At 39.8% G+C, this 15,000-nt stretch overlaps 2 protein-coding genes across 3 annotated transcripts; both read left to right on the top strand.

The window, feature by feature from the left end:
- The first annotated feature begins 2,287 nt into the window (after positions 1-2,287).
- On the top strand, positions 2,288-6,451 carry LOC103706658 (elongation factor 1-alpha-like). Of its 2 annotated transcripts, none has more exons than XM_008790839.5 (3): positions 2,288-2,391; positions 4,326-4,821; positions 5,201-6,451. In XM_008790839.5, exons 2-3 carry the CDS (start codon positions 4,360-4,362, stop codon positions 6,080-6,082), a joined length of 1,344 nt encoding a protein of 447 aa, XP_008789061.1. In that variant the 5' UTR covers positions 2,288-2,391; positions 4,326-4,359; the 3' UTR covers positions 6,083-6,451. The 2 variants fall into 2 exon arrangements, with proteins under 2 accessions (XP_008789061.1, XP_038988967.1); XM_039133039.3 differs by having other exon boundaries at positions 2,331-2,402.
- A 3,556-nt stretch (positions 6,452-10,007) lies between these two features.
- On the top strand, positions 10,008-14,559 carry LOC103706659 (elongation factor 1-alpha-like). The gene is made up of 3 exons (XM_008790841.6): positions 10,008-10,223; positions 12,310-12,776; positions 13,336-14,559. The coding sequence occupies exons 2-3, from the start codon at positions 12,315-12,317 to the stop codon at positions 14,215-14,217; spliced, it is 1,344 nt and encodes a 447-aa protein (XP_008789063.1). The 5' UTR covers positions 10,008-10,223; positions 12,310-12,314; the 3' UTR covers positions 14,218-14,559.
- The last annotated feature ends 441 nt before the right edge of the window (positions 14,560-15,000 follow it).

The following is a 15,000-nucleotide window of genomic DNA, read 5'->3' as shown; positions in this document are numbered from 1 at the left end:
GTGTGTGAGATATAAGATATTAGAGGTGAATTTAATACTCAAATTCTCTTAACATCTGATATAGATTTTACACGGTGATTGTTGCGGGAGTGCCGTGTTGTCCAGGTTAGACACGTCTTTGGAGAGGCGAACCAAGCTGTGGATTGGGTTGCCTCATTTGTCGCTCATCATTCTGGAGACTGTCTGTGGACCCAGCAGTTCTCCGCTCTTCCTACTTTTGTGTAGTCTTCTTGACAGTGATGTAGCAGGTTGGACTCATGTGAGAGCAATGTGAGCAGTTGTTGTATCAAAAAAAAAAAAAAAAGCTTATTGATGATGTATGTTTTTTGTAATATTAGGAGTGGACACCGCCAACCTCAGTGGGGAGTAACTCAGTCGTTGATTAGTTGTTAGTTTTTAAACATTTTCCACCTCCAGTCTAAACATCAAGTCAATAAAAATCAACATTAGGTTACGTTTCTCCTCCTCCTTTCTCGTCCGTGTTTAAAACATCATCCTTTACATTTTCTACCATCACTTTTTTTTTTTTTCCTTTTCCTAGAAAAGCATTTAATTATCTGTCCATCCTAGGTAATTTGTACATAAACCATGTACAAAAATTTGTACAAGAGCATTTACTTATATCTCTACATGAAATAATCAAAAATCTATACAAAAACAATCGATTTTACTGGCATAAAAAAAATACCTATACTTGAATTAGGTTAAGCCTTGACCTACTCGTTGTACCAAAAAGAATATATTGACCTAATAATTAAATGAGTGATTGCTTATACGGAGACCTGTTCATAGGCTAAGTTTTGTCCAAAAAATCAACACAATTTATCTAGAGTCTAGTGTTTAGGTCTACCTTACAGTCCCAAGCCTGGCTCTTAGTCGAGCTTCAGGCTTCGCACAGAGTATGGAAACATATCTATCATTCTATTAAGTTCACATATTAACAATAATTATCAATTAAATCTACAAATACATTAAACATAAATAAACAATGTAACAAATATGAAATTAATTGGGCTGGCTGGGGCTTTCATTGCCAAGTTTTTAACAAATGGGCCTATTTCTTTGGCCCTGCCCAGCCTGCTAAGCCCGCGAACAGGACAGATAGCTGGGCCGTATCCTACAGGCAGATAAATAAATAAATAATAACAAATGTGGTACGAGGGCTCAGGAACTACCATGCGGCCTCTGAGCCGCTGCTCCTCGACATTTGCAGATTACTGCAAGAGTGTGGCTTCTATCAGGCTACACACATCTATAGGGAAGCAAATGGTGCAGTGAATTGGGTTGCTTTTTTTTTTTTGGCCAAAGCAGGCATTTCATACATCGCGGGTACGAATACACCCTAAGGAGTCAGCATACAAAATGTTCCGAAGTGCACCGGGCATCACTCTCTCCCCAGCCCATAGGGTGCCTCCTGAGTGGCTCGCTACATACACAGCCACCCAGTCGGCCGACCCATTGGCCTCACGATATACATGCCTGGCCTAAAATGTAACCCCCTCTCCCACCATCATCCAAATGTCGCGAAGCAAGGGATGAGCACATCCATGACTACCCGGGCCTCTATGGATCCAGCTAATCACCGTGGCTGAATCATCCTCCAGAAAAATCGAGCTCGCCCGGAGTACCCGCCGCGCATAAGACAGGCCCATCCATGCCACTCGCAACTCTGCCCCTGGAATAGAGATATCAAAAATCTGACGGCCCCCTGCTGCCACCACATCAAAACTCAAGCCCCTAACAACGAATCCGGCCTCTCCCCTCTTGCCACCATCCATGGCAGAGCCATCAAAATTGACCTTGAGAAAACTCAGGGGTTACCTTCTATGCAGCTCACTGTTCTAAACGCTTTCTATGAATGAAGCATGACATAGTGTCGGATTCTTTATCTGATCTCTTATTTTCTGATTTTGTTTGCCGCATTTATACCCGTAATGTATGAGCCGCTGTTGTACTAAAAAGAAAAAAAAGCTAGCTAACCTCAACCCTTGGATGGACCAGATCGGACGGCCCAAAACTGATACCATGTCAAAAGCAGCCTGTCTAATATGATTAAACTATATTTTATAATATTTAATAAATTTAATTTCGACCTCAGCAGCCCACCACCGAAAGTAGCAGAGAATGGTCATATAGACTTCTTGCGCCCCACGAAACGCAAATCTGACGTGGCACCATACAGTAACATAGGATCGAAATCAACGGCGAGGAGCGTGACAGGTCAAAGACCGTCGGATGGGAGGATCCGACGGCGGAGAAAGAAACCCTAGCTGACCCGGACGGCAGTGGATCTATTTATAAAGAGCTAGAGGGGCTTCCTTTCCTTCGTCCCAAAACCTTCGTTAGTGCTCTGGGTCGTCTGCGTCTCTCGAGCGCCGGCGCTTCCTGAAGGTGAGATTGAGGTTTCTGTTCTCCCCTACTCCATCATTCGGCAGTTTGTTGCTTTATACTTTTCCGATCTTTTTATTTTTTTCTCCATTGTTTATCGTAGTTGTTAGTTCTTGTTCTTCGTATTGGTTAGTCCGTAAAATAATTCTCTTCGCTCATCGTAATTGTTTGTGGTTAGATATCTTATCCTCTGATTCTTAAAGATCGAATATGGTTTTCTGCACTTGCATATAATCCGATTTTTTTTTAATTGATATTGTATGAGTTCTTGAAACTTTTAAGTTAGACCATATGTTGATTTTTTCTTTATTTTGTTTCAAAAGATCTAAACCAGTAGATCTGTAAATTTTTTAAGGAGTAAGTAGCAATTAATAGTTCTATCTGTTGATGAGTTTCGGATTGCTTGTGTATATGTTAATTTTCTTCTCTATTGTACTACATATCTGATGGTTATTGTTATCCGAAGTGATCTGTTGCTGTTGTTCACATCAAACGCTAATTTCTCTTATAACTAGACGACTAGAACTTGAAAGTGAATATATTATGTCTTTCGTTACTATTTGTGCGCATATGTTGTGAGCAATGGTTGTGAGACCTTGCTGTTTTATTACTTGTTTCATCCCATGTTGTGTTGTTTACTTGTTTATGATTTGGGTTTTATTGAAAAGAATATAGATGGTAAGAAGAAATTGGTAATGAAAAGCGTCCATTGTCTAATGGGAAGGACAGAGGTTGTGTAACCTTTGGTATAGGTTCAAATCCTATTGGACGTGATTGGCTCATTCCGATTTCAAAAAGGGTTGACCTTGCTGATTGGAGTGATGGAAAATCAGAGATATGCACACTGATCATCCGAAAGTGAAATTATTCGAAAGGGCAAATCATTGTACTGAGGGCATATATCCTACTCATTCTTCTTGGCAAGATCTTTCATAGTTTTTCGGTAACCAAGCAGAATCATTGTTTTCTATTGTGTTATTTTCTCCTAAAAGTTCAGTTTCTCAAAGTAAACCAGCATGTACGGTGTGTTACTTTCTGAAACAGCTTGTCCATTATTTGTATGGCAGGAATATAACAAAATAGAATGCTTGCTGGTCAACTAGCAAATGTGAAGTTTATTGTGTAGTTACTTAGAAATGGTGTCTATCTGCTCTAGTAATATATTAGATATATTTGTATTATCATTTGATTGGAAGTTAATTATGGGTATCTGTATTGGAAATAAGGCAAACGAATCCTTTACAAAATTTGAACAAAAGCCACTTGTTTGTCTTCTGAATTAATTATGAAAAACATATGCCCTATTTGTAGTTGCTCTTCCCATATTATATTTTTCGTTTAGGAACTCTGTTTCTAGATTTTTTTTCATATTAAATGGGCTATTATTAGAATGAGTGATATAACTTCACTTTTGGGCAATCAGAATTGGTTTGTGCATTTTTGGCATGTTTCTTTAGTTTTTCATCCAGATATTTGAAATTACATTCTCAAAACTTTCAGGTGGGGTGATATGTTTCAATCACCTGATCACAGACTTATCATACTGCCTGTTGTGCCTTTGCTGTTTGATGCTCCATCTGAAAAAAAAAATAGTTCAGCTTTAGAGATGTTGGTGATCTTATATGAAGGTCTATTTTTTAATATTTTTGGATGGTAACTCAGTAGATATCTCAAGTTTCATGTGTTGGTATAATTTAGAATGGTCGCCCTTGTTTTTTGATTATTACGAGGGGTCCATTATGTAAACCCGGTGCCATGGTATTTCCACCTTGCATTGTAACTATTTTAGGCGACTCTTACTATTTAACCAGAACATCAGAAGTTCTTTTATGTTCTTGGCCATATTAGCTTTTTTTTTAATGTAGCTTTGATCATTATCCTTAGTTGTCAGATTATTGTCTGATGTAGTTAGTGATTGTGTTCTTCTTTTTGGGCAGTTATTATTTGCCTTAGTTGTTGGGCAAAGCTATCATGGGGAAGGAAAAGGTTCACATCAACATTGTGGTCATTGGTCATGTGGACTCTGGTAAGTCGACCACCACTGGCCATCTCATTTACAAGCTTGGTGGTATTGACAAGCGTGTGATTGAGAGGTTTGAAAAGGAAGCTGCTGAAATGAATAAGAGGTCTTTCAAGTATGCCTGGGTCCTGGACAAACTCAAGGCTGAACGTGAGAGAGGAATTACCATTGACATTGCTCTCTGGAAATTCGAGACCACGAAGTACTACTGCACTGTTATTGATGCTCCTGGACACCGTGACTTTATCAAGAACATGATTACTGGTACTTCGCAGGCTGATTGTGCTGTTCTTATCATTGACTCAACCACTGGTGGTTTTGAAGCTGGTATTTCAAAGGATGGTCAGACCCGCGAGCATGCCTTGCTTGCTTTCACACTTGGGGTGAAACAGATGATTTGCTGTTGTAACAAGGTAAAAATCCTTGACCTATTGCAAATGCATTCACTGGAAATTGTTGTTTAGTTGTTATATTATTTTTATATTAAATATTTTATTATAATAACCATTTGCGATATTATTATAGATTCTGTTTTCATATATCTCTTTTCATATTCTGTGCATATGAATTGTCATGTTTTGTATGATATTGCCTTGTAAATTGATACTGCATGTAATTTTCATGGTAAGGTATCCACTAGAACAAATTATCAGTGAACCTTGTTCTAAACGTGTTCCTATGTATTCTCTTAGCCTAGATTTATAGACAAGTTATATTAGTCAGTATATTGCTTTTTGATAATTGTTCATGTCATTTGATCACAACTGATTTGTGTTTGCTATCACATGACAGATGGATGCAACAACCCCCAAATACTCCAAGGCCAGGTATGATGAAATTGTGAAGGAAGTTTCTTCTTACCTCAAGAAGGTGGGTTACAATCCTGAGAAGATTCCCTTTGTTCCCATCTCTGGGTTTGAGGGCGATAACATGATTGAGAGGTCCACCAACCTGGACTGGTACAAGGGTCCCACCCTTCTTGAGGCCCTTGACCTGATCCAGGAGCCAAAGAGGCCCTCAGACAAGCCCCTTCGCCTTCCTCTTCAGGATGTCTACAAGATTGGAGGTATTGGCACTGTCCCAGTTGGACGAGTTGAAACTGGCACCCTCAAGCCTGGTATGGTTGTTACCTTTGGTCCCTCGGGTCTGACAACTGAAGTCAAGTCAGTTGAGATGCACCATGAAGCCCTCCAGGAGGCTCTCCCTGGTGACAATGTGGGCTTCAATGTGAAGAATGTTGCTGTCAAGGATCTCAAGAGAGGTTATGTTGCATCGAACTCAAAGGATGATCCTGCCAAGGAGGCTGCCAGCTTCACTTCTCAGGTCATCATTATGAACCATCCTGGTCAGATTGGCAATGGCTATGCCCCTGTCCTTGATTGCCACACCTCACACATTGCTGTTAAGTTTTCTGAGATCCTCACCAAGATTGACAGGCGATCTGGGAAGGAGCTTGAGAAGGAGCCCAAATTTTTGAAGAATGGTGATGCAGGTTTTGTTAAGATGATTCCCACCAAGCCCATGGTTGTCGAGACCTTCTCTGCGTACCCACCTCTCGGTCGATTTGCTGTGAGGGACATGCGCCAGACTGTGGCTGTGGGAGTCATCAAGAGTGTTGAGAAGAAGGATCCAACTGGTGCTAAGATCACCAAGGCTGCTGCAAAGAAGAAGTGACACATGCATTCTAAATGGGCTGTGGCTAGAGGCTTTGGGAATTTAGTAGTTACTAGTGTTGCTTTGATTCTTCATGGTGTTTGCTATAGGTTTTGGTCGATGCCATTGTCTCTATTTGGCAGTTGGTTGCAGAACTGGGTGCTTGATAGGCGGTGGTGGAGACCCATGAGGTTTTGTTGAGTCCCATGGCGTTTTGGTGTGTTTTAGTGATTCTGGTTTCCATCGTACCTATCTTTCCATTGAGACTTTTTCCAAGGCTGCTTCAGAGTTTTTAGGTCTGCTCCTGAGCAGCTAGGATAGTTTTGTTATATTAAGATACACCATCTTTTAATGTTCATGGATTTTTAATAAATTACTTGTTTTAATCTATTCTGCTAGGTGAAGTAGCAAATAATGTGATCTAGTTTTCTGGCTTATTTCCTCTTTGAACCTTAATCTGCCTGTCGTGCATGTGGAGAATTGTGTATCTTCATTTTCTTGTACTGTTTTTGGTACGTATTCTTGTATGTTTTTTCAGGTTCGGATGTAAGTTATGATCTTTTTTTCATTCCCAATTTACAGGCATTGGGATTCCTAGTTAATGGAGAGAAGGTGACAATGGCTTAACTGGGATAACCAATTTACAGGCACTGGGATTCCTAGTTAATGGAGAGAAGGTGACAATGGCTTAACTGGGATAACCAATTTACAGGCACTGGGATTCCTAGCTAATGGGGAGAAGGTGACAATGGCTTAACTGGGATTCCCAATTTTCAGACACTGGCTTAGCTGGTTGATGTGGTATGTTTAGGTCTTTGGATTCATAAGGTCTTTTGATCCTTGCTCGGTGTCTTGGTTGATATGTCGAGCCTCATGTTCATGGCCATTTGATAACACAATGGGGGAGGTACATGCAGAATGGAAAGGCACTGCTGAGAATGGATCTTGGAAATTTTTGTTTATCCCTCTCTCCTGGGATGAACCTTGCATGCTGCTGAGCAGGCCTTCTTTTTGTTTTCCTTGAAAAGGGAAGTCTGCTCAACCACATAGCCCCGCATTCTCGTGATGCTATCAACCTTGTGAAGGTTCTAACTGAGACCAAAGGGATGATAAATTGAAGGACTTGACATGAGCTCATGTTTCTAAAGAATCGTATATTAACATCAGCACAATTTTGGCCGTTTTTCTGAGTGAAATCAGCCAGAATTCTTAGTGGCAGTGATTGAATATCGTTGGCGGCACTAAAGGTTGTGTGAGAAAGCTGCTAAACTCGTTGAATATCCGAGTGTCTGAAACTGGTGTCGAATTGTCAAGTTCTAGGGGTTGTTACGTTGTCTGTGGGAGTTGGGGTCATCTGGAGTGCATGTTTGCACAATGGGTGAGATTTTATTGCCCATCTTATTTTGTACGTTAGACATGTTTAGCACGGCGTCGCCCATCGAAACATGCATGACCTTCTGGTGCAGACTCCATCAAAGTTTCTTTGCCCTATTTTTTTTGAAGTGGGTTCATAATTTCAATAGCAGATATTTTTATTGATAATTTTGCGATGTTTTTATTTAAATTATAATGAGTGGAAAGTTTTTTTTTTTTTTTTTTGGTACATGAGCAGGAAAGGTTCCCAACAGCATAAAAAACACAAAAAATTGTCCCAAGGACTACTCTCTAACAAAGTGGATTCCATAATCATCCGCCTATGGCAAAGCTCTCACTTCCTAAGACTTGATTCTGTTAGCTTCATAATCTTCATTATCTGCTGGCTAATTGGCTTCCCTGAATATGTGGCTTGCGAAGAAGAGACCAAGGGATTAGGGAAGAAGCAAAATGGATTATGTCTGAAAGCAAAGGGTGCTTTGTAGCCATTGAAAGCTTGTTGAAATGCTCCCTAATCCAGTTGCTTATAGTGCATGTTGAAAGCAGCTTAAGTTCCTCCGGAGGATTCTTGCACGATTGACTGCCATAATAATTTGCAGCGTATATGCTGCCTGTGGGCTGCTGGTCAATTATAATATAAGCATTGATATAAGAAATTTTTTTGTTCGGTCCATCTCTTTGTTTTAGTTTTCAAGATTGTAATTAATCCACAGTAACTTGCAGCCAAGCTACACACAACAAAAGCATGTGGCGTGTTTAATTGTGGCTTACAACACCTACCCTTAAAATAAACTTGGTTTTTGTTGGTTTCCTTGTATGTTGGATTTTCTTATGAATCATTCATCAAGTTTACAGGTTGGGCATGTCTTTTTGTTCAATTAGATGTATATCCAAATTGATATATTTGTGTTGCTTCTTTTTTTTTCCAAAAAATAATGAGTACTAGTCTTTTTCAATATGGTTAATACTGATCATCATGCACTGCCAGTCTGCTATGTTCCCTGAATTAAACACAAGGACAAGGCAAGAATGAATGGAGATTGGACAAAGAGAACCCCAATGAGATGATTGATTTCATGTGTTTTTCCACTTCCCCAGTGTTCCAGTAGGCAGCATAGGTTAAGTTGGTAAGAGATTTTTTTTTTTTTTTTGCTACAACGGACGACCCACATCCTCCTAGTATGAATACATCTAAGAGAATCAGATCCCAAAGTACCCTCGTAGTTGGCATTGGATTGGTCCACAGTACTTCACCGGAGTGCTTAGCCATATAAAAGGCCACCCAATTCGCAGCCCCATTAGCCTCGCGGTAGATGTGTCTCGCATGAAAAAAGTGCCTTCTCTCTCCCGTCTCTAGATGTCGGGAATTGCCGGAGCATTGTTTGAGGAGATGATGCATAACGGGAAACAAAAGACTTGATTTAGGCTGGTTCACAGTTGAGCAGAAAAGAACTAGTTTTGATTTAATTTGATCAATTTGACTTGATCATATTTAATTCTCACACCATGCAATGCGAATTCTTTTGGCAGAGGCTAAGTTAGCTATGATGCATGCTACTCCACATGCAATCCCATGGGACAAAATGGGACGCATCCTGAAAGAAACTTCTCTTTCTGCTCACCTGCTAGTTATCCCAACTAGCATCCATCTCTTACTCTCATGCACCACATGCCCACTTGATGCATCTTTCATGAAAAAGGCTAAACTTCAGATGCATCTAATTTCTAAACAAGTAACTAAACTGTGATCAAATTGCCTCCAAAACAACAGTCTGACCACGCATTGAAGCATCACAGATTAGGCACTATTAATTGTGCCACCACAAACATGCAGATAGAATGTCCTTGCCATGCATATTGTCGAGAGTTACATATTGTCTATTCCATCAAAAAATGCTTAGAATGCATGTTAAGTGCAACACAAAAAACTTCTTTAACCTCTAATGCTGACTTGATAACTTAATATTCGATCATGTCTCGTATATTGTATTAGTTTATGCGAGTTACACCGATCCTCTAGTATCATTCTTTAGGAAAAGGCAATGTGCATGGATGTCAAATACTTCTCAATTTTTTTTTTTTTAAAAAGGCCGCAATTTTCTTTTCCTTATTAAGGGGAAAAATATGTTTTTGAGGAGCAAATAAGAGGTTGGGTGTTTCACATGTGAATATGGCTAATAGTATTGTAAAAACTTATATTTTCAATATTTTCTTTTTCACATCCATAGTTATTGAAGTATTATTTTGGGTGCATGAGATAATATGTAATAATAATTCAAAAGTCTAGTAAAATAATTTATTGGCAAAAAGATTGGATGCGGATCATAGGATGTGGCTGCGGCTGGATCTATCGATGGAGGCGACCCAATTAGACTTTTTTTTAATTCAATATTCGATATGAGTATATAGAGTATTAATTGGTTTGGGTTTGGATTTGGAAAATGATAAATATTGACGTAAGCCAAATCCGACCTACGCTTGAAGTTCCCACGCGGGCGCACGTGGTGTTTTCAGGATGTCGCCATGTTCATCTCACGCAGCCTTAAAAAACACGTGGCATCACTTCATTCTTACGATCACAATAAATAGTGGGACGCGTGCAATACGTAACACCGTCCGATCCAAATCCAACGGCACGAAGAGAAACCCTAACGGAGCAAGTCTTGAAAGCTTCGACCCTCCTGGATAAAAGGCTCGCAGTGCTCCCATTGAAAGCCCTCTCCACCTCTCGGTTCTCGTCGCCCCAATTCTTTCTCCGGAGGGTACGATCTCCCCTTCGCCGACCGAGGTGAGATCCCCTTGCCTCTCTGTAAAGCCGATCTTTTTGATTGACTTTTGGTTATGTAAAATCTTGCATGAATACTTGAGCTCTAATGATAAATTGGCTTACCTGTCGATATATGTTATTAGATCTAACAGCAGAGGTATTAGTTTTGCGTGTTTGATCTAAATTTCCTCGGACTCGTCTCTGTCTGCTTTGATTTGTCTAGCTAAGATTGCTTCGTGGGGGTTTCTTGAATAAAAAGGGTTTGTTTCTGTGTCTCAAGGAAATCATATTGTGATCTGAGTTTCTTGTGATATTGATCTGATTGCGTTTTGAATGAAATTGTTGAAAGCGATCGATGTGGAAGCTCGAGTCCTGGCTTCATGGCCTTGATCTGGATATCTCGTGGATTATTCATCTCTTTTTTACTTTGAACCGATAGCAAGCTATGTCTTGCTTTCCAATTTTAATTCTCTTTATCTTTGATTGAAAGATGTTTTGGAGGTACTATTGTTGATTAAAGGTGCTGATTCTTTGTATATCTTAGTGATTTTTGTCTTTCTTTCTTTTCTAGGCCAATGTCCATCTTCCTTTGCGAATGAGTTACTCTGTTCATCCTTCATACATGCTCTTTAAAAGAAGAAAAAAATAAAAAAATGAAGTGTACACGTGTAATACTATCCTTTTCAACTTTTTGTTCGTGATTTAACTACCAACTCTTTGTTAGGCGTCATATCACTTTGTTTCCGTAGTACAATAATATAGCTTCAAACCACTTTATTGTTCTGTCGTCAGGATTTTGATCTTAACGGGCTTGATGAGGATTGTGGTTATTCAAAATATTATACAATTACCTTTTCAAATTGCAATACAGATTGTTGATACTATGATACTGGTTATTTCTTTTTCAAAAGGAAAATCCCCTTTGTTTGTGTGCTAAGTGGTTGCATTAACTTGAACTACTTTCTGTAGAAATATCATTCTGGTATTTTTCTTGTTTAAAATATTTTTATGTCTACCTTTTTTTCCAGTTTATAGTTACTTGTATAATTAATTACATTAGTGGAGATTTGGTTAATCCTTGCCTATATTTTTGGTTGCAAGAGGTTCTAAATCTAAAATTGCCTTTGTTGCTGTATGTATTACACTGGCACGTTAAGGAGGTTTCATATTGTTTGTTATTTCCGCACCTGTTGATGTCCAACTGCAATGCATTTTCCCCTAGTTCATAGCGTCGTCTTAACAACTAGGGTTCTTAAAGTTTGGTAATTTTTTGCTTCTTCTTTCGGCTGCAAGTGGTTGTCACTTTAAGTGACTTGATGAATTTGTTCTGGATGCATATATCAAACTTAGAAACCAGGTAGTTTTCATGTCATGAGTTTTTTCTTATTAACTCTGGATTTTTGACTCTCATACATGTCAAGACGAGTGAACTTAGGATTTTTCCACTTTAAACTTTCTTTTTGTCTAGCTAAAACTATAGTAAACTATAGCTTCTGTTGTTTTGAGAATTGCATTGTATTTCTAGATGTGACATATTCTGGAGTAAATCATGGCTGAGGTTTCTTAGATGGTAAAGGAAGATGCTGTGGATTTTACTATAAATTTGTTTATGTATTTTCTTAGTTTTGAACAAACCAGGGCAATATATGATTGGCCTTCTATATTTTTGATGGGCACATTTACCGCGTTTTCTCTTTTTTTGTTTCTGCATAGGGTCATTAAGATTTTGCTCTAGTTGTTCGTCTGGCCTTTTCATATGTTCTCCAAGGTTTTCTTTTTCTATTTCTATTTTTCTCCCTGCCCCGCGTTCATTTCTTCCTGATGATCCTGTGTGGGCAATGTGGCTGTCCATATATTATCTTAGTTTGAATTATTTTTGTTGTTACAAGCTATCCTCTGTACAAGGACCTGTAATTTGACTTGTTTAAAGTATACGAGTTTAAAATTTGGAATGTGAACTCTGTATTACTATTGCATTTGTTTTCTTAGGTTTTTTTCCTCTCTCATTGGATATAACAATCTTGTGTTCTTGTTATTCTTGCCTCACGATCTTTTTCTTTTTCTTTCTTTCTTTCTTCTTCCTCCTCTTCTTCTCTCTCTCTCATAGCCATCATGGGAAAGGAAAAGGTACACATTAACATTGTGGTCATTGGCCATGTTGATTCTGGCAAGTCGACCACCACCGGGCACCTTATCTACAAGCTTGGTGGTATTGACAAGCGTGTGATTGAGAGATTCGAAAAGGAAGCAGCTGAAATGAACAAGAGGTCGTTCAAGTATGCTTGGGTTCTTGACAAGCTGAAGGCCGAGCGAGAACGTGGTATCACAATTGATATTGCTCTCTGGAAGTTCGAGACCACAAAGTACTACTGCACTGTCATTGATGCCCCTGGGCATCGTGACTTCATCAAGAACATGATCACAGGCACCTCCCAGGCTGACTGTGCTGTCCTTATCATAGACTCCACAACTGGTGGTTTTGAAGCTGGTATCTCAAAGGATGGACAGACCCGTGAACATGCATTGCTTGCCTTTACTCTTGGTGTCAAGCAGATGATCTGCTGCTGCAACAAGGTAGGAATGTTGCTGCCTGCTTCTGTGTCTTCGTTGTCGTTAACACTACATTTGCCATTCATTGTTGGAAAAAGGTTTTAAAATGATGTCTTCGATGACTTATTGTTGTCATCTCTTTTTTCATGGTTTTTGTTCCTAACCAATCCTGTGTTGCATGGCCTACTCAATTATGCATGCTTTTGAAGTGTTTTAAGAGTGGATACTGTCTTTTCGTGTTCAGGTGATTGTGTCTGCTCTGTGAAATTGGAATCATGATTTTTTTTATTAGTTTTGTTTATTTTATTTTGTATTTCCCTACTGTCTTATTTTAGGATAAAAAAATTGAGGTTGTTGTTTTGTTCACAGAGCATATGTTAGATGCATGCGCAATTCATGTTCAGATTAGAAGGTTTGGGTTCAAATTCGTCATGGGTTTTTTCTTACCAATATGCTAATTTACACTGAACTTCTTTCGTCTATTTTTTTGGTGCAATTTCTTCCTTGAAGTGTGTAACCTATCAAAGTCTCTTTGTTTTTTGATTATATGCCCTTGTTTATTTGTGATGCTTCACTGTTCTAGATGGATGCCACTACTCCGAAGTACTCGAAGGCTAGGTATGATGAAATTGTCAAGGAAGTTTCTTCCTACTTGAAGAAGGTTGGTTACAATCCTGAGAAGATTCCCTTTGTTCCCATCTCTGGGTTTGAAGGCGATAACATGATTGAGAGGTCCACCAACCTGGACTGGTACAAGGGTCCCACCCTTCTTGAGGCCCTTGACCTGATCCAGGAGCCAAAGAGGCCCTCAGACAAGCCCCTTCGCCTTCCTCTTCAGGATGTCTACAAGATTGGAGGTATTGGCACTGTCCCAGTTGGACGAGTTGAAACTGGTACCCTCAAACCTGGTATGGTTGTTACTTTTGGTCCCTCGGGTCTGACAACTGAAGTCAAGTCAGTTGAAATGCACCATGAAGCCCTCCAGGAAGCTCTCCCTGGTGACAATGTGGGCTTCAATGTGAAGAATGTTGCTGTCAAGGATCTCAAGAGAGGTTATGTTGCATCAAACTCAAAGGATGATCCTGCCAAGGAGGCTGCCAGCTTCACTTCTCAGGTCATCATTATGAACCATCCTGGACAGATTGGCAATGGCTATGCCCCTGTCCTTGATTGCCACACCTCACACATTGCTGTTAAGTTTTCTGAGATCCTCACCAAGATTGACAGACGATCAGGGAAGGAGCTTGAGAAGGAGCCCAAATTTTTGAAAAATGGTGATGCGGGTTTTGTTAAGATGATTCCCACCAAGCCCATGGTTGTCGAGACCTTCTCTGCGTACCCACCTCTTGGTCGATTTGCTGTGAGGGACATGCGCCAGACAGTGGCAGTGGGTGTCATCAAGAGCGTGGAGAAGAAGGATCCAACTGGTGCCAAGATCACCAAGGCAGCTGCCAAGAAGAAGTGAACAGTGTCATTGTGTGCCTGGGTATTGGCAATGATAATATTAGACTGTTTTGATGTTGTGGCGATGATAATATTAGACTGCTTTGATGTTTGTTTTAAGAGTATTGGTAGAGGGGGCAGCCTTCATCTCGGTTTTCTGCTCCCATTTTCTCAAAATGGTGGTGGTGGCTTTTGAGCAGTAGAATGCCAAACTGGATTCTTGACCGGAGGTGGCAGTTCTCATAGCAAATCGTTTTCCTTGCAACAGACCTTAAAATTCAGTGAAGCTCTCTTGCTTTTCTATTTAAGTATGAGAATTTTGGACATCTGATTTGTAATTTTGAGACAACGTTTACTATTTTAAGCGCCTCTCTTTCTTTTATGTTTGTCTGTGACGGCAGCATTTTTAAGTGATGCCCGTACCCCTTTGATGTTGCTCGATCCCGTTGGGTCATGGAACAAGAGTTCAACCATGACTGCTCTTGATCCTGCTACAGGTGCTCGGATGGTCTACTGTTGCGAATTTGGCTATATGACAGGGTTATGCTTTCTATCTTATTAAAGTCTTAACCTTTGTTGCTTTTGTTTTTATCTCTGTCGATTGTTTATCCATTCTTGCTATCCGATGTCATAACAAGATTTGCATTGATCCACTGAAATCAGGGGCGCCCAGGGAGCCACCCAACAGTATGGCTTTCCAGCTTAAATAATCAGTATTGTTGGGTGATGTTCAGAGGATCTTTGGTTGTTGGCTGGTTTTCTGAAATACTGTCATTGGACGATTGTTGTAACTGAATCAGTGGAT

Source organism: Phoenix dactylifera, chromosome 17, assembly GCF_051530095.1.
Source record: "Phoenix dactylifera cultivar Ajwa chromosome 17, Ajwa_hap1_PhDact_Kaust_v1.1, whole genome shotgun sequence".
Lineage (NCBI taxonomy): Eukaryota > Viridiplantae > Streptophyta > Magnoliopsida > Arecales > Arecaceae > Phoenix > Phoenix dactylifera.
Note: the sequence above shows the minus strand (reverse complement) of the source record. Positions and strands in the feature narration are given on the sequence as shown.